General features: G+C 39.0%; 3 protein-coding genes across 4 annotated transcripts in view; 1 reads left to right on the top strand and 2 right to left on the bottom strand.

Moving 5' to 3' along the window:
- DHRS3 (dehydrogenase/reductase (SDR family) member 3) overlaps positions 1–25,521 on the top strand; it is a 124,951-nt gene that overhangs the window by 68,314 nt on the left and 31,116 nt on the right. For both annotated transcript variants that reach the window (XM_014941412.1, XM_014941413.1), the window contains exons 2-4: positions 15,366–15,547; positions 17,461–17,524; positions 23,710–23,845. The gene's annotated coding sequence lies outside the window, so the exon portion shown is untranslated. The remainder of the gene's footprint in view (positions 1–15,365; positions 15,548–17,460; positions 17,525–23,709; positions 23,846–25,521) is intronic.
- Positions 1,425–7,540, bottom strand: LOC106887714 (arylacetamide deacetylase-like 4). Its single transcript, XM_014941406.1, has 4 exons — positions 7,343–7,540; positions 3,843–4,059; positions 3,371–3,434; positions 1,425–2,357 (listed from the first exon to the last, which is right to left on the bottom strand). The coding sequence occupies exons 1-4, from the start codon at positions 7,496–7,498 to the stop codon at positions 1,577–1,579; spliced, it is 1,218 nt and encodes a 405-aa protein (XP_014796892.1). The 5' UTR covers positions 7,499–7,540; the 3' UTR covers positions 1,425–1,576.
- LOC106887716 (arylacetamide deacetylase-like 4) lies at positions 12,377–23,820 on the bottom strand. The gene is made up of 5 exons (XM_014941409.1): positions 23,795–23,820; positions 19,750–19,827; positions 15,374–15,590; positions 13,782–13,845; positions 12,377–13,287 (listed from the first exon to the last, which is right to left on the bottom strand). Exons 1-5 carry the CDS (start codon positions 23,795–23,797, stop codon positions 12,516–12,518), a joined length of 1,134 nt encoding a protein of 377 aa, XP_014796895.1. The 5' UTR covers positions 23,798–23,820; the 3' UTR covers positions 12,377–12,515.

Raw genomic sequence — 25,521 nt, 5'->3', positions numbered from 1 at the left:
TATTTTTATTAGGCCATAAGTAGCTTGAATGTAAATACAAAAGCTGCAACTGGCCTTAATTTGCTGTGGCCAGATTTGTCTGAGACTCATTGCTCTAAATATTTAGGTTAGCAGTTTCCTCACTATCATGAGAGTCAGCAAAGAGAGTGAATCACTGAGGAAATGGGCAATCAGAGAGGGGAGATTGACAGGAATGACAGCAGCGATAGTGTGCAGGATTTATTTCAGGAGCAGTACAGATAACATGCATTGTAGGGAGAGAAAATGTTAAATGCTTTTAAATAATATGATTTATAAATCAATGGAGTTAATACATTTGGAATGTTTTCTAATTGCCTGCTTATTTTTCAAAATACTTGCTGTTGTATGTTGACTTTACTAGAGTGGTACAAAGAGGCAATGTAAAGATAGCAAAGCAGGAGATAATTGAAGTTGTAGGCTTCTGTAATAAACCACTGTAACTTCATTGGTTTAAAACAGGTCATCTGACGTTAAAATCATAATGGCTTAAAATATGCTCTTGTTATTAAGCATTCAGGTTTCCTATGTGAAGGCGTAACAACAGGATCAGTAAAAATATTTAAGTCTAAAACACAGATTGACCTTTTGTAGTGTCGTCCAAGGACTCATATTCTGCAGCCAGAGCACAAGGTTTGCCAGGTCACTGCTACCATTAAAAATCAGTTGTGTACTGACATCTGGTGAGCAGAAGGATGTACAACAATTTGCTTTCTTAATTTCTTTTAACATCTTCTGTAACACATAGCTGTTCAAAGAGTGTCAAGACCTCCCAGCTGCACTGAACTTTCCAGCATTTTACTAGTTTTCAGGTCCTGACAGCGTTCTGAGTTGTTCTGGAATCCTTTTATTTGTGATGTACTGTGATATACTGCCCCTTTATATCTTTGCTCTATGAGAAAGTGCTTCCTGCTTCAGACAGTGCAGGCCTATAGTAAATACAAGCTCTTTGTAAAGTAACTGATAGTACTGTATAGTCTTCTATCTATATACAAAATGTATATGCATGATTTTTTTAATAGATGTTGTATTCCTTAATCAATATTTTTTACAACATCCGTAGTTCCAGCCTAGCCTTGTCCTTTTCCTGACTTTCCCTACTTTCCTTCTACTTCTTTATTTTTACTCAATTCTTTTGAAGCTTGCCTCAAATTTGGCTTTCACCAGATATAGGCTCATTAGACACTTAACCTGCAGATTCATGCCCTTTTACCTGCCCCGAGTTCTTCTCAAGTCATGGTTGTATTAATATTACCAGAACTTTATTGAGCCAAACTGCATTGCAAAACACTTGCACCAGATATTTTATGGGTACAGGAGAAAAATCTGAAGAGGTGGTGGAGGGAAGAAAGGCAAGTTCACCTCATTTTGCCTGTCATAATAGAAAATGAAGCAAAAGCCATCACTAAATCAATTTATTGGGTACAAAGAAGACACATGCAATACCGAATTCTAAGATGATTTATGAAAAGGAAAATTTAGGGTGTTTTTTTTTTTAAAAAAATCTTTGCAAGCAATGGGAGATAAGAATCAGGAAAGGAAAGCAAGAAATGGAATTTTACATCAATCTTAGAAAATTTACTATCTTTGCCAGGCCTTTACTTCCAGATCGGAATCCTACCAGCTCACCATAAAGAGCTAAGAATACTGTTCCATGGAATCCCTCTTCCAGATGGCACCAGGTCACTTTTATACCATGATCCTCTAACCGTTTCTTGTACAACAGTCCGTCATCTCTAAGCACATCAAATTCACAGGTCAAAATGAAAGTCTCAGGAAGTTGAGCAATAACGCTGTCTTCAGCCAGCATTGGTGAAAAAACGGTGTCGAACATGGGCTTGACCAGGGTATAGATTTCTTTCGAGAATAATGGATGTGTTGTACTTGGTTTGTAGCCTCTTGTTTTAAACTCATGAGGGATGTAGTCAGAACTCACCCATTTCTGATACTTCTCTTGCAAATCTTCTGGAATATGACAACCGTTAAATACTGCTTCCATGACAGACGAGTCTATACCAAGATACTTAAAACCAAGAGCAAGGGTTCGTTCCTTTAACAAAACGGGGACTCCCTCATTCTGCTGATAAGAAGGCAAATTAAAGTCCACACACTGGAGATAAGGATATATTAGGATTTGTGCTCTCAGCTTTGGGAGATCCCTTCTGATCCCCACTGCTTGGGCAACAGCAGCAGTGAGTGTGCCCCCACTGCTGTCTCCACAGACGATAATGCGAGAAGGGTCTACTCCGTATTCCTGGGCAGTCCTCATGAAGTGTATGGTGGCAGTGAGACAGTCCTCAAACTGGGTTGGATATGGGTGCTCAGGAGCTAAGCGATACCTAAAGAGGAGTGAAAGGGTTTTAAAACAGTCGTATCTAGGGAGCGATCCCATTGTCATCTTTTCATTCATCTATTTCTTCCTGAAGATAAGAAAATATTCCGAGATTATACTTACAGCAATGGGATTGATTATAATTATTGCTTTTGATGTAGTATTTGCTACTGCTATTAATGTTTGTGGGACTGAGTGCACTGTTCTGTCTTTGCAAAATACTTCTTTACCTATCTTTTAGGTAACCAAAAGCACATGCTGAGTTATTAGAATTAGGGGGCAAGGCAGGTGTTTTTGAATCGGTTATCAGCAATTCTAGTTAGAAATGGAAGTGAACATTTCCCAACAAATTGTTAGCGAATATGAGTATAATGAAAATATGAAAGGTTTTCAGTGGTTTTCTATAAGTCGAATTTGTTATAAACAGAATCAATAAGAGTTAATGGTTCTTCAAGTATTTTAGGATGTAGAGAGTAATCAGTATGATTTTAATAATTTCCAAGACATCAGCTCTTTTCTGGAGCTTTTAGAAATTGTTTATTTTAAAAATGCTTTACAGCTCATCAGAAAAGTATTTTGAACGTTTGTCTCAAGTTGATTGCAAGTCATATGTGGATTCCCCCCCGGGTTTTCAGAACTGCTACTACTAAAATGAGTATTTAGTAGTCTGGGCAGCTGTGCTTTTAACAGAAACAGTCGCACTTGAAACACAGCGTTGGCTTTCAACCTCAGGTGGTTTGGCTATGGCTTTAGGAAACAAAAACATCCTTGCCTTTTAGTGGTGGCTACAAATTGTAGAATTATTATAATGGATTTTATTTGGAAATAAGCAAGTGGGGATTAGTTGACTAATTCTTCCTAAGGGTAATTAGTGCTGTGAAAGGCATGTGATCATTAAATATAAGTGCTGTATGTGCTTTACAAGGAACTTGGCTTGCGGTGACTCCGCATTAAAGACTTACAAACCTGGAAGGAGGCAGAAATGGTTTTCATACTGTGTTCTGGATCGACTCCACTTACCCCACAGACACAACCACTGAATTGGTTTTTCTGGCGAGGTAGCGGCATGTTCTTTCATAGGCCCCTGTAAAACAAAATATTTCAGTGGAATTGTAACCTGCTTTAAGAATAAGTTGAATGAATATATTCTGAAATTCTTATCTCTATTCTGTGCTTAATGGTACGCTATAATTCTCTTATTGTGGCAGGGCTAATCTGGACAATATCATTCCATCTGTGGGAATCTTCGTGCTGGTAAGAAAAGCGGAATTTACACCAAAGCATTATTTCAGTCTTCTCTTTAAAAGTTAGTTAATAGAAAGCACCACTGTTGCCACTTCCAAAGTAGTATTGGAGATGAGAAGTTATTAAATTAATTCTGTAATTTATAATGCTTAACTGACTAACTCTTCTTGTCATTTAAGAAATACCACATCAGATCAGAAACTACATAGTATTTGTAGTTATAGCTCATATTATTTATATTACTTACGAATGCTTCCAAACCGTCCAACTCCTCCATGGAAATAAAGGATTCCTCTTCTTTGGCCAGTAGTTGACATTGTTGGCTGGTAAATTCTTACTTTAACCTTTTCAAACCTTAAGTTCTTCATAAGAAGATGTTTATCTTTTAATGGGGGTATTCCATCCATTGCAGTCCTCAGGAAATAAACCTCTGAGGTGATACCTACTTTTTCCAAAAATTTTGCCTGTTAATAAAGGGAAAGAAACCACAAATTAGTGCAAATTCCCATCTTACCTGGAGATTGATCATGAAAAAATTAAAATTCCATGATCAATCCAAACTTTATCTCCTGATGGTTCTTACAATGAAATGGCCAGTTGTGATGATGATTTGGATTAATCTTCATTTTATTGTAACACCAGCCAAATTTGGAAATTCGAAGAGCCGTACATTTGATAGGAATGGATGAATTTATCTTCTGTAGCTGCCTTGTGTCTCCATGCTTCTCCAAAAGCAAGGCCTGTGAGCTGTGGGAAACCTGCCTGAGAGCTGCTTTCGCAGGAGCACGGTGACTTGGCACATTAATACCATCCCACATCCCTGGCTGAAATGTTAGCAGTGCCATAGAGCAGAGCATGGCGTTAGCTTTGGGGGTAACTTCTAGATTATATGCGGAATGTTAGGTGAGAGCATGGTGTTTTTCAAATCAGCTCATTTTTCAGTGGTGAAATCCTGGCGTAGTTTTTTTTTATCAGTAGGAAAAAACTCAAACTATTAATAGTAGATAAAAGAAGGTGTCCAATACTTTAATGCATCAGGTGTTTAAGTAGCCACGTGCCTGAACAAAATAAGGCGAGAGTAGTTACAGCATTTTAGACTTTAGCTTTGGATGAAGAAATGTGTCTATAAATACTTTAGTTTCCCAAACTCATACTACTTTTTAACTTGCAGAAAAAATGTCTGTAGCGTCTCCCAGAGCTGGCTCCTGAGCCTTAAAACTCAGCTCGGTGCTCTCACGGCCCAGTGATTCTTACTTAAACACTGGGGCTGGAGAGTCTTATGTCGCTCGGAGCTACTCTGCTTCAGTGCATCTGGATGGCTTTTGGCTGCTCAGTTGTACTCTGCTCTAGTCTAGTCCTGCTCCAGATGAAAGATCTGAGGCAGTATCAATGTATTTCCACTATATTGGATAAAATTTCTACTTCTCTTCTTCAGCAGTAGACTTCTCTAATGAGTAATTTAATTTGTTGTGTTGCCATTATTCATGCATATGTATTTCATAAAGAACTGCATATACAGAGGTACATACTGCATGTATCTTAAAATGCCACAGTAAGTGTTGTGGCTTCCACCTCGCACTTCAAATACCTTACGTAGCTCAATAGTGGGGTGCTGTTGAAGGTGATGTATGTGTCCTGGTTTAGGCCATTTGAGGAGATGAAAGAAGGATCATCTTGTGGCCAAGTTTTAGTCTCCTAAGCTTGCTCTTTTGCAGGCAATTAACCAAGTCAGTCAAACAGAACCTACATTGTGACATTTGTACATGAGTGTAACTGCTTAGTAGTATAATTTTGTAAACCAGTAATTGGACAGTTTGGTTATACATTCATTAAGGATCTTCTAACGCTATAGCTGATGTGACAGTTTGAAAATTAGTAAAGACTTACAGGTAGAATAAGACAGTTGACAGGGTTGGACTAGGGAACTGCAGCCTCGTTTGTAGCATTGTCTAAGGCAGCCGTTGCAGTCACACCAAGTGCAAGTGTCTGGCATTCATAGTGAAATACCGAAAAACCAATCCCACTGGCCACAGCTGGCACAGAGGTTTCGTGCGCCAGGAGAAGAGCCACGTACAAGCTGTGTTAGCTTAGAAGTGGGAGTCCAGACCCAGATGCATGTTCAAGCAAAGGAGTAGGGCCTGCAGCAACACGCACATGGTAACATCTGTGGGAGGGATGTGTCAGAGCCCTGCTCCCCAGGGTGTCAGGGTCCTTTGTGCCCCTTACAGAGGTACAAAGGTCTGCTGTGTACACCCCACAACTCAGGTGAATTGCACTTTGTGGCAGCCCTTCTGCCTAAATCATTACTGGAATAAACTGGGTACAAGATGCTTACAAACCATTAACAAAGTAGGGAGCATAATTTAATCAGCCCCTCTACTTCCCAGACAGGATCAGTCCTAAGTCCCCTGGCTATTGTTTAGCTTTACTGATATGTCAATTTTTCTTCTTATAGACTGAACATTAGATGAAAAAATAAAGGATGAGTTAATAGATTTTTTTTCAGTGAAGAAGTTTTATTAACTTTAAGATGTAGCTGGTTTTGTTTAAGTATATCCTCCTAGGTGAATACAGACATTTCTTCATAAAATGTATTAGACTGGGCACAGCTACTTCAAACTGGTTTGTCTCCAGTGACTTCATATGCATCTTTTGTCCCAGCTAAAGGCTAGATACGCAAGTAAACTTTAATTTTCCCTGCAGTTTTGAGAGCATAGGTTGCCATCCCTTGAAAGGATTTGGCTACTTTGGCGTAAGTTAATTGGCCTAACAGCAATACTGAGAGTAACTACGTGACTCGGACTTTACTTGCATTTAAACTTTTGTATAACCACACGTTCTGCTCCTGGGTGGGGAACTTCTCAAGAGACATGATGAGTCACGTTATTAGGAGCTTTACTGGCTGACTTCAAACAAAACTTAATAAGCAATGTAGCAGGGAAAGGGAGGAAGAAATAATTACATGGAACTGAAGTGAAATGTAATACATAAGCCAAAGAAACTGAAGTGGTTTTTTCATAATTTAAACAACTAAAAGAAAAGAAGCTTGATTTAGGTGTCACAGAAGTGTTTTTAAAATGTCAGAGGCAACAATTAATTCATGAAAGGATAACCGATGAAATAGAAAGAGAAGTGGAAGTCATATTTTAGTTCTTAAGAGAAACAAGGATGAAAAACACGGGAGGATCAAAAACGTGCCAAAAACAGTAACACAGAAAGACAGCTTTAATGTTAAATGTACTATCTATCTCATGGTGTGTCACTTGGACACATAGAAAGGCAAAAGATGATGAAGTTCTGTTTCTGGCTGAGGAGTAGAGTGATAGAGATGTAGAAGAGAACTGAGATCACAGACATCATTTAGCTCTCATTCTCCAAATAAGCACTATGTTTTACAGAGCAGAAGTTCCACATATCCAGTGCAGTAAGAGTCTTAGTCCTTCCAGCCCTTCATTGAAGTGACAGATTTTAAAGGTAAAACACAGGCCATCAGAAAAAACTGGGTATTACACAATCTGCAGAATTTTAGTTATTCCATATTGTTACCTGTGGTGCTGTACAGCAAGCAGTAGAGTCTATTATACCCAGCTGAGCTGAACGTCTCTGCACTGGTGCTCACATCTCCAAATTAATCCAGTTGCATATTTGCAATATATTTAAACATTGATTCTAAAAATCCTCACCAATCCATTACTCCTCTATTAAAAATTACATTAAAAAATTCAGCTTTAATGAAGTTTTACTTACCAGACCAAACCCAAAGTTCAGGACATAATGAAAAAAGTAAAGCTTTCGGCGCTGACTAAATCCATGAGGGATATTTGCCTTGGGGTGTTCATGGTAGAATGCCATCACCACAAAGACAGTCAAAACAGCAAGGAAAATCGCTAGGAGGAGTTCCATCTCCCTGGACTGTTAGGAACCAAATGGAAGAACCAGCTGTGGCGTCTGTTTCCCTCTGACTTTTGAAGTATTTCTGAAGGTAAAGGCACATGATTAGCAATTTTCTTCACATCCCATCATCCAGCTTTTAAAAATGCTAATAGGAAGATGAAAACATGTGGCAATCAAACCATACAATTAAACAGACAGTAACAATTAGTCGTGGGAGAGGCTTGCATAAGCAGTTTCTTGTATTTGCAGCTAACATGTTTTGAGTCTGTGCCCATCACCATAGAACCAGGGCTTGATAGATCGTTTGTAGCGTCAATGTTATGAGAAGACAAAAACTTGTTCTCTCTCTCCCTGTTTCTTGAATACAGTCAGGTCTATATCATTTCTGAGCTCTTGTGAGTTCCTGTGGAACAGGATTTCTTAGTAGTCGCCTTCAGAGCTGCTCAGTTTCTTGTTTTATTGTGCCTCAACACCTTACTTCTTCACACTTCTAGTGAAATCAAGGTTTCAGTGTCACAAACACATTTCATCACGTTTGCTGTCTGATTTTGCACAGGGCTGTGTTGTTGCATCTTTGTTGGAACCAGAAGCTGCCGCAGCCTCGTGTCAGTGCTTTGCATCTCGCTTCGTCCTCCTTGAGAGCTTTTCTCCAGCGGGTAAAAGCCTGTGGTACCAAATCTTATGATTGTTTGGGTTGGGTTTGGTTTTTTAACGGCACCTTGGTTGAGCCTTACAGTACTGCGGTCTCTGTCTTCTCATGGATACATTACTTATATATTACTTACAGGTGTCATTCCAGGTAGAATTATGATTCCAGCTGATGAAAACTAGACTTGGACTTCATGGTTTCGGTGCTAGTAGCAATGACTAGATATCAGCACCTTGCTCTTTTCTGTATATACTCTGTGGTGAGCCCTAGGATCTGTGCCTTCCTCTGGAACAAACCTATTTTTCAGTACACAAATCATTAGCGCTAAGATTTCAGCTGAAACAAAAAATCTGTGAAGCAAAGCTTTTTCAGCTCATATGATGTCACCTTTGGGAACAGTGTATTTTTACCAGTCTGCTCAAACTATGAAGATAACAGATTCTCACTCTGAAAAATATCAGTGTGGGTAAAATAAGTGTGTAAGTTTTTCCTTAAAATCAGCTCATCCCTCATAATTTTTTTTTGAGATATATATTTAAATGAAACTGAACATGGACAATCCCAGAACTTTAGAATGCAGGATCCATGACCTGTGCAGGAAGGAAGACCTCAGACTTGATTCCTGAATTTAGAAGCTGTTTATTAATTCTTTAAAATAAACAGGAAGGAACATTTTGGAGTCTGGTGATACGCTGTGTGATAAGAAGCTGATTCTGTGTTCTGCCCCCTCTGCCCAAACTGTGTCTTCATTTTTTCCTACAACTCTTTGTGGACTTTCATTTCCCAATGTCTCCGTTCCCTCTCCCTCCCTCGCCACAAGGCTGTTTACATCCTAAGTATAAAATCAGGTTCCTTTTTATTTATTCTTCCATGTGGCACTTGATAGAGTTGCCCGGCTTGATAAGGGATGTTGGTGAAATACACATTGCCTGGTGATTGGGACACTCTCTTGGGAAATGGAAGTGGTGAATTCAAACCGGTCAGGTCTGAGGTGTGTGTAGGATTCAGCTTCCTTATAGCTCGCAAGATCGTGGGGAAATACTGTTACACAAAACATGGTTGCAGCTCCTTTCTTTAGAGTTGAATAGTGAAAGTAGTTAATCGGTTTTGTGCTAAACTGTGCTGTCCCAATGAGTTAGGTGTGGTCTAAGTGAAGTGTACTTATCAGATTTGGCCCCTCTGGGGACCTAAGAAGTCCTCTGACACTTGTGGCAGATCCTTTGTACTAAGGTTCTTGCCACCTATTGTTCATCTGTTTTCGAAACCTATTTGGTGCCAGTCTTTACAGTAGCCACTTCACCAAGTGCTGGTAGGTCTTGGGTTCTTCTGGGCCAGTTAAGTAGGTCCAGACATCCCAGCACTCCCACCAGCCCTGGAGGCTCCCCACAAAGACTGGATGTTCTGGAATCCAGTATCAGCTGGAGAAGAAACAAACTAGTTGGTTCTTGAAGTAATAAACTGTTTTTTCCCTTTGGGCATTGCAGTTATACAAGGTAATGATTCAGTGATTCTATTCTAATAACAGAGTAATACTTAAATGTTTTATAAGCATAGACTCAGCAATGTACAAGCTTGCTTGAGTCCCAGGATGGAGACCCGTTCCCTAAATAATCTTTCAAATCTATGCTCTCTCCAGCTTCTGATTTTTAACCTTATCTCTTGCTCCTGTGGGATGGACCAGTGGAATTGATTCCTGAGGCCAAAATCCCATTTTGTCCTACCCAGGAACTCCTTTTCTTATTAATTTCCAGTGAAGAGCTAAATATCAGTGCCTGAAATCTTGTCAATACTGGGTTGGCCTCTTTAAGCTTTTTCTCTCTTGTGTCACTGCACGCACTCGGGGAGGCAGAGACTGAGCCAGTTGCAACAGATATGGAATATTCTCTCACGTAGTCTTCAGGTGGTGCCAAAAACTCTCTGCCTGTCATGGTGGTGATTAGGTGGCAACTGGGTACTCACCTGCTTGGACTCGGACACACCGAGTGCTAATGGATGCCCATACTGGGATACTGGAAAACGTTCACCAGAGAAGGTGCTGCTTGACCCAAGAAGCTCCTTTTGGGCGCTCCGGAGCGTGAGAGCCATCTGCTGCTTGAAGTCTGAACTTGAGAACTGAACTAGCCTGGTCAAGTCCTCGCCAACATGCTCTGCCTGCCCACTCACATCTGTGATTATTTCTCTGGATGCATAATTCCTGGTGGAAGGACATTGATGTGCATAATTCTGAAGGTGCACTGCAAGTTTGTGCTTGATTGTGTTTTAACTACTTGACTGTAGCTCATTGAACATGCAGAGAGATGAACATGCTGTCAGGAAGTGTCTGCGGAAAGAAGCTAGTAAAAATTATTTTCTGTCTTTCCCTAGAAAGAAGAAAAATCTTTAAATGAGTGATAATTTTGAAAACTAATTTCACACTTTGGGAACTATAAAATATCTTCAAATGAACAAAAATTCTATCTTAGCAATGCAAGACACATAGCAGAGCTGTAATTATTTAAATAAGTTAGAGGGCAGGAAGTTCCATGGAGACAATTAGATCTTGCAACTTTCTAAATTTTAGAAAATATGGGAGTTGCTACTAAAAAAGGAATACATTATTTCAGCACTTGCTGTTCTCTCCTTACCCATCTGCGCTACCGTGGTTATAACCCTCAATACTGATTAAAATGTGTGTATTCAAGAGAGCTAATAATTCTGCTGATGTATTATAAATTTATTAATATTTGTAGTAAATTAAGACCTACAGACCATGGAAGACTCTCAGGAGTAGACCAGTGTATAGTTTGGACATTGAGCCATAAATGAGGCATAAGTACAGAGACTGAATAACAAAACGAAAACAAGTATTGGATTGCTGAAGTGACAAGGACATCATACGCGCTGCACTGAATGATGTGGGTGAAATAGTCTGTGATCATCTCCGAATTTAAAACATACAAAGTGAGATTGTGTGGAAATCTTTGGTTCTGGCACTTCCAACCATCTCTGTACCTGCCAGGAATCATCAAAAGAACAAGCCTGGTGCAGAAGATGCAAAGAAGAGTGATACATGAATAAAAATGATCTTAAATACAGATAGGCCTAATGATGCTCACAGGTTTAACTGAAGTTCACAAAGTCATCCCCAAACTAAGTTTGGGATGACTCATGTACAGGTAACAGCACAGCCCTGGCAGAACAGACATGGATTAATTGCTCAAATATTATCCAGCTTTTTGCACAGCTTTTACAGCAGATACTGACTCTGGCCTCGTTTCAGCCACCAACATGTGAACTGATAAACCAACCTCCCTCCGAGGTCAGAAACCAGAATTTCCCATCAGGTTGTTAAACCAAGACAGGTCCTACAGTGTTCCAACAGTGGAACATTTGGAACTTTGCCTTGTTATTTACTCCTTTCTTTTGCTAGAAAAATTAATAGGAAAAATGAAACAAAATATCTGTTGTGTCAACAGGGTGTGGAGAAACATAATTCCATTTTGCTGAGAGGGACCAGAGAACAAGTATTCACAAGTAAGGACTTGTTGCTGCAGAGATTTGTAACTGCTCGCTTGTCACCATATTTAATTAATACGGTGACAAGGTGCAGAATTTAACCCACTATTTTCTTCCTACTCAGGTTTGCCTGGCAGAGAACGCAGGTAGGTACCAACCTCTTTCCACACTTGTGTGTGCACAGATACAGCAAGTGCGAGGTGGTTGCATAAGAGTGATGAAATATTTTACAATTCCTGGGCGTTGCGTGGCAGTGATTTTGACACGCCACAGCAGTTACCTTGGGATCTGTGTTTAGCAAAAGTGGATCTGTCCTAATAAGCAATGTAACAACTGAACTGGGATTTTTTCTTTTTTCCTTCATGTTTTTGGATTTTCGCATACATCATTTTGGCAGCTTCCATGCTGTTTACATCCTTTCTCCCCAAATTCTGAGTAAACAAGTTGCTTATTTATCTGATTACAAAAAGGCAAAACCCACCATGGCTCTGTCTTCCCTGAATACAACCAAATGCAGAGGAGAGGGTGAGAATCATGCTGATTTTGTGTGTGTTTTGTGGATATGCGTATGTACATTGCTGATAACTCTTATATTGTATGCTTTAAAATGTTTTTTCTATGGTGATTTTTTATTCTTTCACGTGAGAAGAGAACAAAAATTCTTACAACATAAGAAAAGAACAGGAAAACAAGGATACCAATTAATCGATTTAAAAAAAAAAAAGGTTAAAAAATACATCATGCTCCCAAGTAATAGCAATTGAAAATCAGAATTCAGCAGACCATGCTGTATTAACTTATTTCTTGCCTAGATTCTAATGTACAAACAACTAATAACTAATTAATTGAAGTACACTCTGGCTGCATAGCAGCTCACTGTGTTCAATAGCCTTTTATAAAGTTTACAGTGAAGTTCATTATTTTACTTGATGATGGAAAAGAGAAAATACCATAACCAAAAAATCCCAGTGCACAGTGGAAGCCGTCGTCCATGTGGTACCAGCTCACTTTTACGTTGTTGTCCTCTAAGCGTTTCTTGTACAAGAGTCCATCGTCTCTGAGCACGTCGTGCTGGCAGGTGATTATACAGGTGTCGGGTAGGCGGCAAACAACAGCATCTTCTGCTAACAGGGGGGAGAGCCTTGTCTTCAGCAGCTCTTTTGTTTCTTCATGGACTCCAGGTAAAAATGAAGCGGGTAACGGTGGTTTATAGCCCAGTTTAAATATCTCTGGGATAAGATCTGGATTTATCCATTTCCTGTATTTCAAATTCATGCTCTCGGGAACATGAGAACCTGCCAAAACAGCTTCCTTCACAGAGCAATCCTTGTTCAGGTACTTCAGCATGTAACAGACTGTGCGTTCCCGGGACAAGAAGGCAGTGAAAGCGTTTTTCTGGTGAGACGGCAAATTGAAGTTTACTGCTTGGAGAAATGGGTAGACCAGTACCTGGGCACGTATCTTTGGGATATCTGTTCTGTTTACCAGTTCTTGGCAAACAGTAGCAGCAAAAGTGCCCCCTGCACTATCCCCACAAGCAATAATCCGAGCAGGATCCACCCCGTAGTTCTCTGAAGTCTTCAAAAAGTGCTCAGTAGCCGCGAGACATTCCAGAGTCTGGGCTGGATACTTGTACTCGGGAGATAAGTGATACCTGAAAGGTACAAAAGACAGCAATTACTGCAAACACTTATAATGGTAAATTCCTTGAATGTGTCATCTTAAATGCATCCATGGATTATCTATTTGCAAAAAATTCATGAAACCCAGTATTACCTAGTTTAAGGCTTTGCACGCTGAAGCAAACCAGAAGCTTCCCCTCCCATTTTTCACAAAATGCAGGTACCATTGACCACTGAAGTTTATTCCAGCAGAATTTAAGAGCTCGAGGGCTTGAGTGGTGCAGTCCAGTCACCCACATTGTGCAAAGCTACACGTTTACCCAGTTCCTGATGTGATTGTACCTGCCTGGGATCCCAGTTCCTCCCAGCAGGGAAATCTGGGATTCTCTCTCTGGGCCAGACTCTGTACGTATCGCTGCCCACAGGAGCCAGCCAAGTTCTGGCTCCCGAGCTTTGTCCAACGGGGACACACTTAGAGCTGCAGACTCTCTAATTCTGGGGGAAACACCAGGTGGAGCTCACTTACCCGACAGACACAACCACTGAGTCAGCTTTTTGGGCTATGTGTCGGCATATTCTTTCATAACTTCCTGAAGAACAAATGTTGTTAATGAAATTAATATCTAAGAATAACTGAAGCAATATTGTCCCTTATTTTTTATGACATATTACCATGATGGATTGTGGGGCACTTGCCTATTTAATGAGCTACCCTAATTTTCTCTAGGGTAAAAATAATCTAGACTTTTGATCATCGGGACACACTGTAAAGTTCATACATTTTGGGAGACTGTTGATGTGTAAGGAAACTAAGGAATTATTATTAGGATTGTTGCTATTAGACAATGCAATGGTTTTAAAGTGGGAGAGGGTAGAACTAGATTGGATATAAGAAAGACGTTTTTTATGACGAGGGTGGTGAGACAATAGAACAGGGTTCCCAGAACAGGATGTCCCGTCCCTGGAGGGGTTCAAAGTTGGGTTGGATGGGGCTTTAAGCAACCTGCTGTACTGGGAGGTGTCCTTGCCCAGGGCAGGGGGGTTGGAACTCGATGATCTTTAAGGTCTCTTCCAATCTGAACCATTCTATAATTATTATGCTCAATTGCTTAGAGTGGTTGTAAGGGATAAAATAACTTGAGATCTTTGTAAAAGCTTATTACATCGTTTTAGGTAACTGTGAGTTTGAGGCTGACTTATGTCAGTCATATCATTTTGACATGGAAATGCTAATTGTAGTACAATAGCTAAGGCTAAATGGATTTTGGTTTTGAAGCAGAGATTTGGCTATTTTCTGAAGAGTGTGGCATGCAGCTGGTATGCCCACTGTGAGATCAGTGTATCTCTGAGTGGCTGATTCAGGCAGAAATTTAAGGCATCCAAATTGTGTTATAGTAAATTGTCTGATTATATAAATATTCAATGGTAAGGTTGTGGGCAGAAATATGCCTCTTTTAATGTATTTTAAGACACATTGAGTTTTCCTTCGACCTTAATCTGAATTTGCTGCATTTAGACAGTTTACTTTACAGGTATTTGCTCAATGATATGTTTTTTCAATTATAGAATTCTAACACTATTTAATATGTGTGCACATCTACTGCCTGTAGAAACAGTACCTTTTAGAACTTTTTAAATTGTGTGTTTGCAATTGTCTGCTTTTCCTAAGAAATTAAACTGGAGAAAAAAGACAGTATAATTAAAGTACATGCATCATGGACACACGTTTTAAAATGGCTGCTACAGGCCAGTTGAATTGCCATTAACACTATTTATAGAAGTCTCAGTAAACATGTACAGTTAGAGATCAAAGGCAGAAATGCAGGTGTTAGTAGCATCTATATGGTTTTCAGACAAAAAATTAGTTTATTTCTTTAGCAGCACCACTTACTGTAATGAATATATATATGCCATAAAGAATGCTATATCCTATAAAAAATAATTTAGATACTAAATAAGGGCAGATTAGAGAGTTTAAAAAGTAAAAATAAACATTACGTGTTTTCTGTCTCTCAGTCTCTCAAACTAAGCTTCAACCACTTCTTGGGCTCAGAAGAGTTTTTAAAAATATATAGTTAACAGTCCTAAATAATGGTGTTTTCTCTTTCAGTTCCTTACTGATGCTTCCGAACATCCCGCATCCTCCATGGAAGAAGATGACTCCTCTCCGTTTGCCTGCAGATGGTGCTCTTGGGAGGTAAATCCTCACTGGCACCTCACCAAAATGCAGATCCTTTATGCAGAGCTGTGAGTCCCTGCACACTGGCAGTCCATCGAAAATCAGCCTTATAAGTACGTGCTCCTTAACGATGCCCAAACTTTGTAAGTTCTTTGCCTAGATAGATATAACAGGAAAAATGATAAAGTAGTATAGGCAATTCAAGGCTTCCCACTCTATAAAGGCCACAAGCTAGTTCTTTTATACTGTATTTAGGATAATTGTCTTGGTTATTTGCTACTTTTAGGATTATCACAAATAACAGTAGTGGCTTTGTGATTTCACTTATGAAAGTGAAAATGTACATCTTCATGATTTGAGGTACCATTATTTCTGGAAGAATGTTGTAATACTTGTTCCATTAACTGTATTATATAAATACCTTCTAATTTCTGTGATCTGGATTTACCACAAGTAACCTCAGGCATTTGCTTCGGTATGAAAGTTAGGAGTCATTTGGCCTGAGGCTCCTTTTCTAATCAGTGAAGAGAAAGAGGCATTTCTTGAGGATGGTTCCAATTTCAGGTGTTCTAAATCATCCTTTCGAGATGTCTGTTCATGTCCGTTGATTATAAGGGGAGGCTGTGGACTTCAGATGCCTCCATTAAAGCATTTAAAGTTGGGTGAGATGAAAATCCCTGATATATCGCTAGCGTGACAGCATTTAGAATACTGGGAGAAAAAAGACTCAGGCCAGTTTGTGTGCGAGATACAGAAACTTACTGGTCTTGGGTCATCTCCATGCCACAGCGTCAGTGACAACAAGCTTTAAGGAAAACCCTTAGTGCCTAGGATCTATGATGAAGGGCTGCTGGCCTAAATGATGAAAATGGTTGTGTATCTTATCTCCTTCTCCATCAGTGAAACTGTTGCTTTTATCAAGATCTCACAGGTATTTGTGAAATGACTCTACAGTTTCTTACATCTAGTCAGGGAAAACAAATTTTCTGAAGCCAGGGAAGGTTTGTTAAATGTGTCAAAACATTACCTATCCAAGGCCATGCAACTGCTGATAATTAAGATAGCCTGAAGATCACACTGGGATCCTCCTGTAATTTGAACATGTGTTGTCTCGGATGTATTTCCTGCTAGGGACAATATTTCCTTTCCCATTAAATGATGACATAATTGCCCTTATGGACAATGATAATTCATTCTTCTGGAATGATGATAATCATCACAAGCAATTTGCAAATTGTATTGTTCTCTTCTGAGCAACAGAAGTATCAGTGTACACTTATAAATAAACTATAAATAAACAATGGCCAGCTGTGCTTCTGTAAATTGTTCTTTCCAACCTTCTGTAGCTGGCCTTTAATTTAAATCTGCTCGGTCTGTCTCAGAGACAATTCAAATATTGGCCTTAGATAGTAATTTTGCTGTAAAAGAAAGAGAGTGAAACAAAGAGGCAGAATTTTCTTAGGTGCATGGTCCCAGCTATCACGTACATATGAAGCCAAATCTCACATAGTTCAAGTGTGTTGCAGCATCCAGTTCCTCACCAAGGCCCTTCTCAAACAGCACAGATTCTTTCTTCCTAATAATCTAGACCAGGCTGCAATAAACAATTTGGATGTGGAGTAATAAAAGAAACCACCATGAGTCATGGAAGAGAATCCCAGTTCCTGAAGACAAATGGATAGATACAGTTCTTGCCTTACATTTGAAAATGGACATTTTCAGGTATCATGGCAAAGGGGAAAATGAGTATAAGAGCCAAGGCAATCATGGCAGAAACCACAGGGTCAATATAACCTCCAAACAGCAGTCTTCAAAAACTCTTATGACTCTTAAGTCAGTCTTTTTGTCAGAGTGATGATTTTGTTGAAGGTGGCAGAATTGCCATACCATGTTTATTTAATCTCATTTGTATTTTCTAACAGCCCTGCTTTTTTGCAGAGCTTTCAGATGACAGATAGCAATATATATGATAAACTTGATTTCAGATCTTTCTATCTAAATATCCTCTTTCTTTTCCTCATATTAGGAGCTCCTGATGTCACAGAGGCATCTTCAAATTCAGAGAAAACACTGTCATGAAGGACAATGTGGTATGTATTCTGTTGAATAACTTATTGATCAATAACTACAAAATACTTCAGAACCAGTAACAATACACCCAAAAAAGAAAAGGTATGAAAGGTATTCTTAGACATATGTGATCAGTGTTAGTAGGTGAAACATATTATATAAACCAGGTTCTAAAATGTATATATGTGTAGAAAAAGAGTACCCGGCCCAGCATGTCAGCATACCTTTTCTTGTGAAATAGGGTCTTTGAAAAACTATTTGCTGGAACACCTACATTCTGGCACAAACTGGCTTTTTATGTGAAAGATCATATGGGGACCAGATTTTTACTTCAAAAATTATTATGAAATCACATACCAACTAGCAAAAACCACTCAATTTGAGCTTCATGGACTTCAAGACTACATTGGACAGTCTTTCTGTCAGTCTCTTTGTAGTGTTACACTTTGCCAGCCAAAATAATTATCATCAAAGCTTTGTATCGCAGTGCAATACACACAGTTAGTCTAAATACTGATCTGTATACATAGGTTAAGACAAAAGCTTAGAATGTGACCTAGGAGGGTTTCTCTCATCTCTTCCACTTGGGATTGTCATTGTTTTCTTTATGGCAGCGTGTGGATAGATGCGGCAGGAGCATTGTACATATGACACCCGTGCTGTAGAAGGTACACATTTAACTCTTGGTGCAGCTTTTCTAAGACATATCGCAAGTAAGGTGGGAGAAATGAGGAAAAGACTGTCTTGTCTTCCAGAAAAAAAGAGGTATTTAACATTTTCGGCACAAGAAGAGCAGCATTCATCAGAATGAGTGGGATGTGTTCATTGCACATGTGCAATGTAAAAAGTTTCGTGCTCTTTATAAGAAACCTCTAAAGTCCTCACTATGAGGACTACTTCTGTGACTATAAACATAAACCTAGAAATTCACCAAAAGTACCAGCAGATATCTAAGCGTTTTTGAAAGAAAATTAGGTATTAGATGGATTCATTGCATAGCAAATGGTGAAATTAATCTTTAAAACTATCCAGAAAAAGGAAGCTGAAGTTTCTGGAACATATTATCAATGAAGTTAGAATATGTGCCACTGCATAGCAGCCACTTAGAAGCTGTAAAAGCAGATAAAAAAAAAAATCTGAAAGAATCATTTCATCCAACCAAGTATAAAACATAGAGACCTTAATAACATACGGTCATATTATTCTATTATGGGCATATTATTATATTGAGTTTATATATAGCTTAACGTGAAAAGCAGTGTGAGATATTTAAGGACAGCAGGCTCTTTCATGCCAAATGTACCTTTCAGTGCAGAAAGGTACATGAGGCAAGGGCCATTGCAGAACGGGAGACAATTGCTGGATTTTGTGAGTGCTGCTACGTAAGAACAAGCAACTCACATAAGTCTTTAATACATTACAGTGCCCTAGATCACCTTTCAGGATATGGGCCTTAGTTACTCCATTCCTTATGTAGGGGATTAGAGGGTATCTGTGCTTGAGATGAGGTCTGTACAAACATTAATGAAACCACTCTGATTTTCCTGCAGGCTTTCTTTTGACATTGTTATGTGCCAGATGTGACAGGTCTTAGGCTGCTCTTAGGTACCCCTGTTGCCTTCTTTGAAAGCCTTTTGGGCAAAAGCTGTTTCTTTCTCCAACGGCAAAGCACACAGCACAGTGAGTCTGGCTTACAAGTACTTAAATGACAAGTGGTGACAGGTCTAGCTGAGCCTGCTTTAGCCAGGAGGTTAGACTAGATGACCTCTGGATATGCCTTCCAACCTACGTGATTCTATGATACTTAACTAAGACACAGCAATTCGTCACTGCAGAAATAAGAACAAAATCACGAGTAAGAAAATTACTGCAGATAGTTCAAAATCTAGGAAATTACCTTAAATATATCAAGGTGCACTGAGATACAGAAGGTTTGGTTATTATTAGTCATGTAAATTATATCCATAGCCTCCTGTCCTCCACAGGACCCATCATTTCATTACAGAAGGCACAAATTGCGGCATAAGAAAACATATCTCAGTATATAAAAGAACTCTCCTCATACTGGCTGCTTTTATATACAGTAATAGAACACCAAATCAAACTTTGGCCTTTATCTTTAAATCTGTGTTACAATGTGGTTCCCATTACAAATTGCTGCAATATTTAAATGCATATATTCATAGAGCTACTCAAGTTTTTCCTTTCCTGAAAATCCCAGTATCACAGAGCTTGATAAACTCACCAGAACTTCCAACAGAGTGTATACATAGTGGTACAAGCGGAGCTTTGATGGCTGGTCAGCATCAGGAGGAATCTCTACCTTGAAGGAATTATGAGAAGTTGCAATTAAAACCAATAAGACAAAAGCAACTAGAATCCCTGCTATTGAAGCCAGAGCATAAAAGGATTCCATTTTTCTTTGGTGGGATTTATTTATTGGAGAGCTGTTTGATACCCTTCTGTCAATATTTATATCCTCCAGACTGACTCTGCAGAGAAGTCATTTGCATACCAAAATTGTTCCGCCCTCCTCCTACAGAGAAGGCTGCCTGATGCTGGAAGCATACAAACATCCGGCTGCTGCAGCTTCATTTGTCCTGGTCAAAGTTAATACGTAGAACATTACAACATTAATTACAACCTCATTACAACTTTATTTAGCCTGGTCAAAGATAATACGCAGAACACTCACATCCAGGAAATGTCATTATTTTGTATATTCCAAAATTGCAAATGGACTTTATTTTTTTTTTTCTGGTTTAACTGTATTCTGCTTTATGGGCCTGACAAGCTATGTGTGATTTTTTGCACTAGTAAAAATGTGTACTAGTTAGGAGTGTGCAGCAAAGGTCACGGGGCTTACCAATGGTCCAGTGATACCAGATCTGACACCTGACAAAAAAGGTGAGTCCTTTCTAGCTTGTCTTATACTCATAAAAGAAACAAATGAAATATATCTGCTTAGAAAAATCCCATTTATGTAAAACATGCATTACAGGAAAGAGTGAGAAACTGTAATGTGAGTCAGTCAACAGGGGAAACAAATATTTATCTGTGTGGAATGAGAGTAAGGAGGATGAGTCATAAGAGATAAAGGACCGGATGATAAGGGTGACCAGTTTGGATTCTTAAGAGAATAGGTCCAATCACTAACTTCAGTGGAATTCAGCAGGTAGAACTGATGTGGTTTAAAATGAAAATAAATAAATAAATAGGTGTTAAAGGTAAGAAAACCATGAAATCCTTGTAAGTTATAACATGGAAGTCTCAGTTTAACTCAGCAGGCCGGGACCTTGTGATCATAGTAGGCATCTTTCTGGTACTGACTTGAATTATTTGCCTAAGCTGGGGACTAATTGATCTCTTCCGTCACTGTGAGGTATGGGATGCTTAACTGAGCCCTTCCCAACTTCCTGTTCCATCCACTAACTTGAATGATTTTTCTAAAAAAAAACCCACAACATAAATGAAAGCAAAAATTAAGGCTACATTTTATTCTGAGAAGGAATATCTATGTTGGGGTTTAATGAATTTCACTAATCCATCCTAAAATTAATAGGTTTTAAGTTCTGAATGTCCCTATATAGACATACTTTTAAATATGTTCAGACCATCATCAAAAATGCTGTGGGTTCTGTCTGAATGAAGAACCCAGTGTCCCTCTGTGCCTTTTTTTTAGCTCAGCGGAATTTACCAGAGATTTTATTTTCCCATCATCAATTTTTAATGCGATCTCATTCCTCCATGTCAGTTCATACAACTAAAGCTCATCCATCCCAGCCTTCCAACTGAAAAAGTTTGCCTTTGGCAACAGCATTCTCTTCCTGACATTCCTCTTCTTTTTGCCTTCCTTTCTAGAATTTTCAAGTTTGAAGAGGCTTATGACAGTTAAAGGACTTGAATTATTTCACCTCTGCCTGCACTAGTGAACCACCAGCTCTGAAAAGAAATTAGAGCTGCTTATAATGAGTTTTTTTAAAAAGACCTTGTTTGAAAGGATTTGGAGAACATTTTATCTAGAGATTTTTTCCTAAGCTAATTTACAAGCTTCCAGTGCAAACTTATTACAGGCACTAGCCTACTCTTCTGGTTTTGTCAAAATCCCTATCACGTTGGTTTAGTAAGATTTCAGTTCAGCCTCTTGAAACAATAACCTTCTCTAATTTTGAGAACCAGCCTTATGTACATAATTCTTCTGCCTCCCTGCTTCCGTGTGTGTCTAAGAAGTTTTGTCAGAACTGAGGAATTAATCAGAAGGAATGGTAAATACTGAGTGGCGTAAAAGTGAGGTAAATGTGCTAAAGAGAATGTAGGATGAGTCAATCAGTTTAACACAATGTAGTCACTCCAGTCCTGTTTACATGTGGTATTTTTTCACTGTTCTCTCTTCCAATATGAAGACTCAGGCTAACAGATTGAGTCAGATTTGACTCCTAATTAAAAATAGGTGAGAAAAAAGAAGGGCAGTCAGTACAAATGATAAAATCTAACCTGTACTGAAATGACTGAGTGATTGACAGAAATACCACATCCTTGCTGCAGCATCCCTTTGTCTGAATTCCAGGTAGTGCCTACACGCACTTTGAAAACACTGTACTCCTGCTTATAAAGACAATTATTTTTACACATGTTGAATCTAGGAAGGGAGGTAATCTAGAATTTAGGATTCCTCAGTAAGACGTGTGTTATATCTTTATTCATGGTACTGATCTGTTGTGAGACCCTGGGAAAGCAGTAAAACAGCCAAATGTAGCTTTTCACACAAGGCTAGACACAGACCGTTTTCTGTCAAGGCTGGAAGTTAAACAGAAACCTGGTCCCTTTGAGCCTAGTCCATGGCAAAAGTCCACTTACAAGGCAATAGTATCAGACTCTTAATACTTAATAACATCTAGAAGGACAGTGTGAAATCATAGAACCACTGGGACACATTTCAAATGGAAAATGTGAACTCAAGGGAAGAATGAAATCAAGAAGCACAAAAATTTAGCTCTTGATTTATCCAAATCTGACAGCAGCACTTCACATAACAAAAACCAGATCAGCTTGGCAAAAGGTTTTCCTTTTTTAAAGGAGGCTTAGTTTTAATCTGTGACCGTGATAGATTGTCCATGGTCAAGAACCCTGCACTGATGTAAAAAACTGGTATTACTTGACACCCCAGTAACACAGACTTTCCATTGTGTAACAGCGCTCTTCTGTGTTCCCAGTTATTTCACATCTGCTCACCAATGTACTGTACATATTTGGGCAGGTTTTTTTAAGCTGAAAACACAGAATTGTTAGCCCAAATGGCTTTCAGACATGCCTTGAGCATGCTTTTAATTTCCAGCTCATGTTCCTTTCAGAGGTTCTTGCTGTTTAGCAACTTCATTTGCATGAACAGACTCCTGAGTTTGCTATGAATTTGGCTGCGTGAACAAATGTAGAGCTCTGCTGATATACAGAGGTTCAACATCAAGATCTGAGCGATCCAACACTCACCTGAGCCTCTTCATAGATCCACATAACATTGTTCTGCAAAAATGGACCCTTGTTACACAAGTGATCTGTCCAGAGGGTGTATCAACTTGTTTTGGACTTATATGTTCCTTTTTCACTGCTGTTTTTTCCTTCAAGACGGGACGAGTAAGAAAAAGTAGGTTTCTATGTCTCTGAAAGTATGAGTAAATCTACACTTAACTGCAAGCCAAAAGCTGGGTTTCAGTTACTCTAGGCCTCCCTAACCTCCCTTTACGTGAGCTGGTCTGAATGTGAACAGGTTTAGTTTTCAGCTGGACTGTTAGTTCTGGTTAAACATTCAGAAAGCATCAACGCATCTTTTGAGCTGTGGTCCCAGGAATGGGTCACTCAGGCATGATCTGAATTTGGGCCTATGAGTTCAGAATAGATTCATAAAACTGTACTAAAGCTGTCTTCCATTACACTTCTTTTAAGAAGTACAAACCCAGAAACTTGAACAGACAAATGGAAGCCAAAACTGAGTGAGTTACCACTGAGATGTGTTACATGACTGCCTTCTTGCTTTTGTCCCAAACTAAAATAAAACATAAAGTGCCACGAAAATGGCTTAAACCAAGTTGTTGGGGTTTTTTCAATTTATACTTTATAGTTCAGTACTGTGCAATTATCCAAAATGCAAAATTAATTCTGCAGCTAAGTGATAGCCTTAGCAACTGATGCAATTGTACCACATCAACAGGCCTCCTCAAACGCTCCAGCGCGCTGGTGAAGGACTGCAGAGTAAAACATGGAAGGGATTCACTTTGGGACAGCTTTTAACTTACCATTTGGAATGACTGCTGTGATGTGACAGATCCGTCTTACCATCAGCAAAGGTATGTCCTAAGGGTCTGTGTGCACCTACAGACATTTACTGAGAGCAGTTGGGATAATCAAACCTACAGGAAGGTGTAGCGTAGAGCGGCGGGGTCAGTCTCTTCTCCCAAGGAACAGGCCATAGGACAAGGTAGGACAAAGGCCTCAAGTTGCGCCAGGGGAAGTTCAGATTGGATATTAGGAAAAATTTCTATACTCAAAGGGTTATTAAGCCTTGCAGTAGGCTGCCCAGGAAAGTGGTTGAGGCACCATCCCTGGAGGTATTAAAAAGCTGGGTTGACATAGTGCTTAGTGACATGGTTTTTATCAGGGTTAGGTTGATGGTTGGACTAGATGATCTTCAAGGTCCCTTCCAACCTAGGCAATTCTATGATTCTTGAACAAAAGCACATGTTGATTTTGTAAAGGTGACAGTTTGGAAAAAGACGTCCTGCCAAAAAAGAGCACAATGGTTTCTATAGAACAATCAGATTAAATCCCAGAATACTACTTTTTTGCCACTTTTCAGAGTGAAACTGCAATTAAAAGGAACAAACCTTAGCTGTTCCGAATATTCTATATAATATGCGTAGAATTTAAAACCATTTGACTTTATGGTTGAATTAGGTGAATTTAAAAATAACTTGCATATATTTTTCACCATATTTATTACAGGCAAGATTCAGTAACTTCCTTTTTCCTATAAGTCTGCTTTTGCTTCTCGCTTTTGTACATTTGTACAATGTAGTAACTACTGGTTTTCACTGCTTCAAGGTAAATCTAAAGTAAAGAGGTAAAGAAGTAAAATAGTTCATAGGAAAATTTTCAATATCTAGAACTGTCCTCTTACACCCACTTCAAATTTAGTAGCAACTTTGCACACAGATCAATAAAACTAAATCAAAATTAATGAAAAACCCCACTTCCAATACATTGTAGAATATTATTCAAACTGATTATGTTATTCAGATACATTAAATCAATATTCACAAGATTATTTCATTCCCACTGGCTTCAAGGGGCCAGCAAATGTTTGAAATTATTAATTTTTATCTTAATCTGAACAGGCTGACTGTGTAATATTGCTGGCTTTTCTATTTTAAGTGTGTCCGTGGTGAATTATACATAAAGAAACTGAACTTGGGAATCAAAAAAGTCAAATTTACTTTGATGAATTTCATATCCCTTTATTTTTAACATTGCTCCTTATTTCCATACCAGAAAGTTGTTATATTTGTTACCAGTCCAGACACTGAGTCATTCTTGTTTAAACCAGACACTGGGCTCTCTGTGTAATTTCTCTCTCCCCTTCAGAGCTGTTGGACCGAGAGGAAAATTGTAATGCCAGGTGCCTCCCCCAGCTCCGTTTCCAAAGGTATTACTGTAAAAACACACAGAGGTGCTAAACGCTGCCGAGCAGCAATGGAAATTCTTTGAGCTGTGGTTATTTCAGATGCAGCTAAGCTAAGAAATACCACCTTATTCTGACTATGCACAGACTTAGACTTTCCAGTTAGATTGCTTCATCTTCTCTCCAAAAACGTCTCTCCTGACAGTGAGAGCGTATCACTTATTTCATATGAGCTAACCTGCATTTAAAGGTAAGAACTCTGCAAGTTTCTCTGAATTATTTTTTTTTTCTGAAAACTTTTGTGGAGCTTTTAACAGAGCTGAAATTCAAAGATTTAGATGTTGT

Source organism: Calidris pugnax, unplaced genomic scaffold, assembly GCF_001431845.1.
Source record: "Calidris pugnax isolate Ruff unplaced genomic scaffold, ASM143184v1 scaffold82, whole genome shotgun sequence".
NCBI lineage: Eukaryota > Metazoa > Chordata > Aves > Charadriiformes > Scolopacidae > Calidris > Calidris pugnax.
The sequence above is the reverse complement of the archived record's forward strand: the minus strand, read 5'-3'. Positions and strand labels throughout refer to the sequence as shown.

Excerpts from the sequence above, each read along its gene's own strand:
- LOC106887714 (XM_014941406.1), bottom strand. The coding sequence starts at position 7,498 with ATGGAACTCCTCCTAGCGATTTTCCTTGCTGTTTTGACTGTCTTTGTG. Across the intron at positions 3,435-3,842 it reads TGGACGGTTTGGAAGCATTC|GGGCCTATGAAAGAACATGC; the intron begins GTAAGTAATATA and ends TTTGTTTTACAG. Across the intron at positions 2,358-3,370 it reads TCAGTGGTTGTGTCTGTGGG|GTATCGCTTAGCTCCTGAGC; the intron begins GTAAGTGGAGTC and ends ACTCCTCTTTAG.
- LOC106887716 (XM_014941409.1), bottom strand. Across the intron at positions 15,591-19,749 it reads ACACTCTGTTGGAAGTTCTG|GCAAAGAACTTACAAAGTTT; the intron begins GTGAGTTTATCA and ends ATATCTATCTAG. Across the intron at positions 13,846-15,373 it reads CGGGATGTTCGGAAGCATCA|GAAGTTATGAAAGAATATGC; the intron begins GTAAGGAACTGA and ends TTTGTTCTTCAG.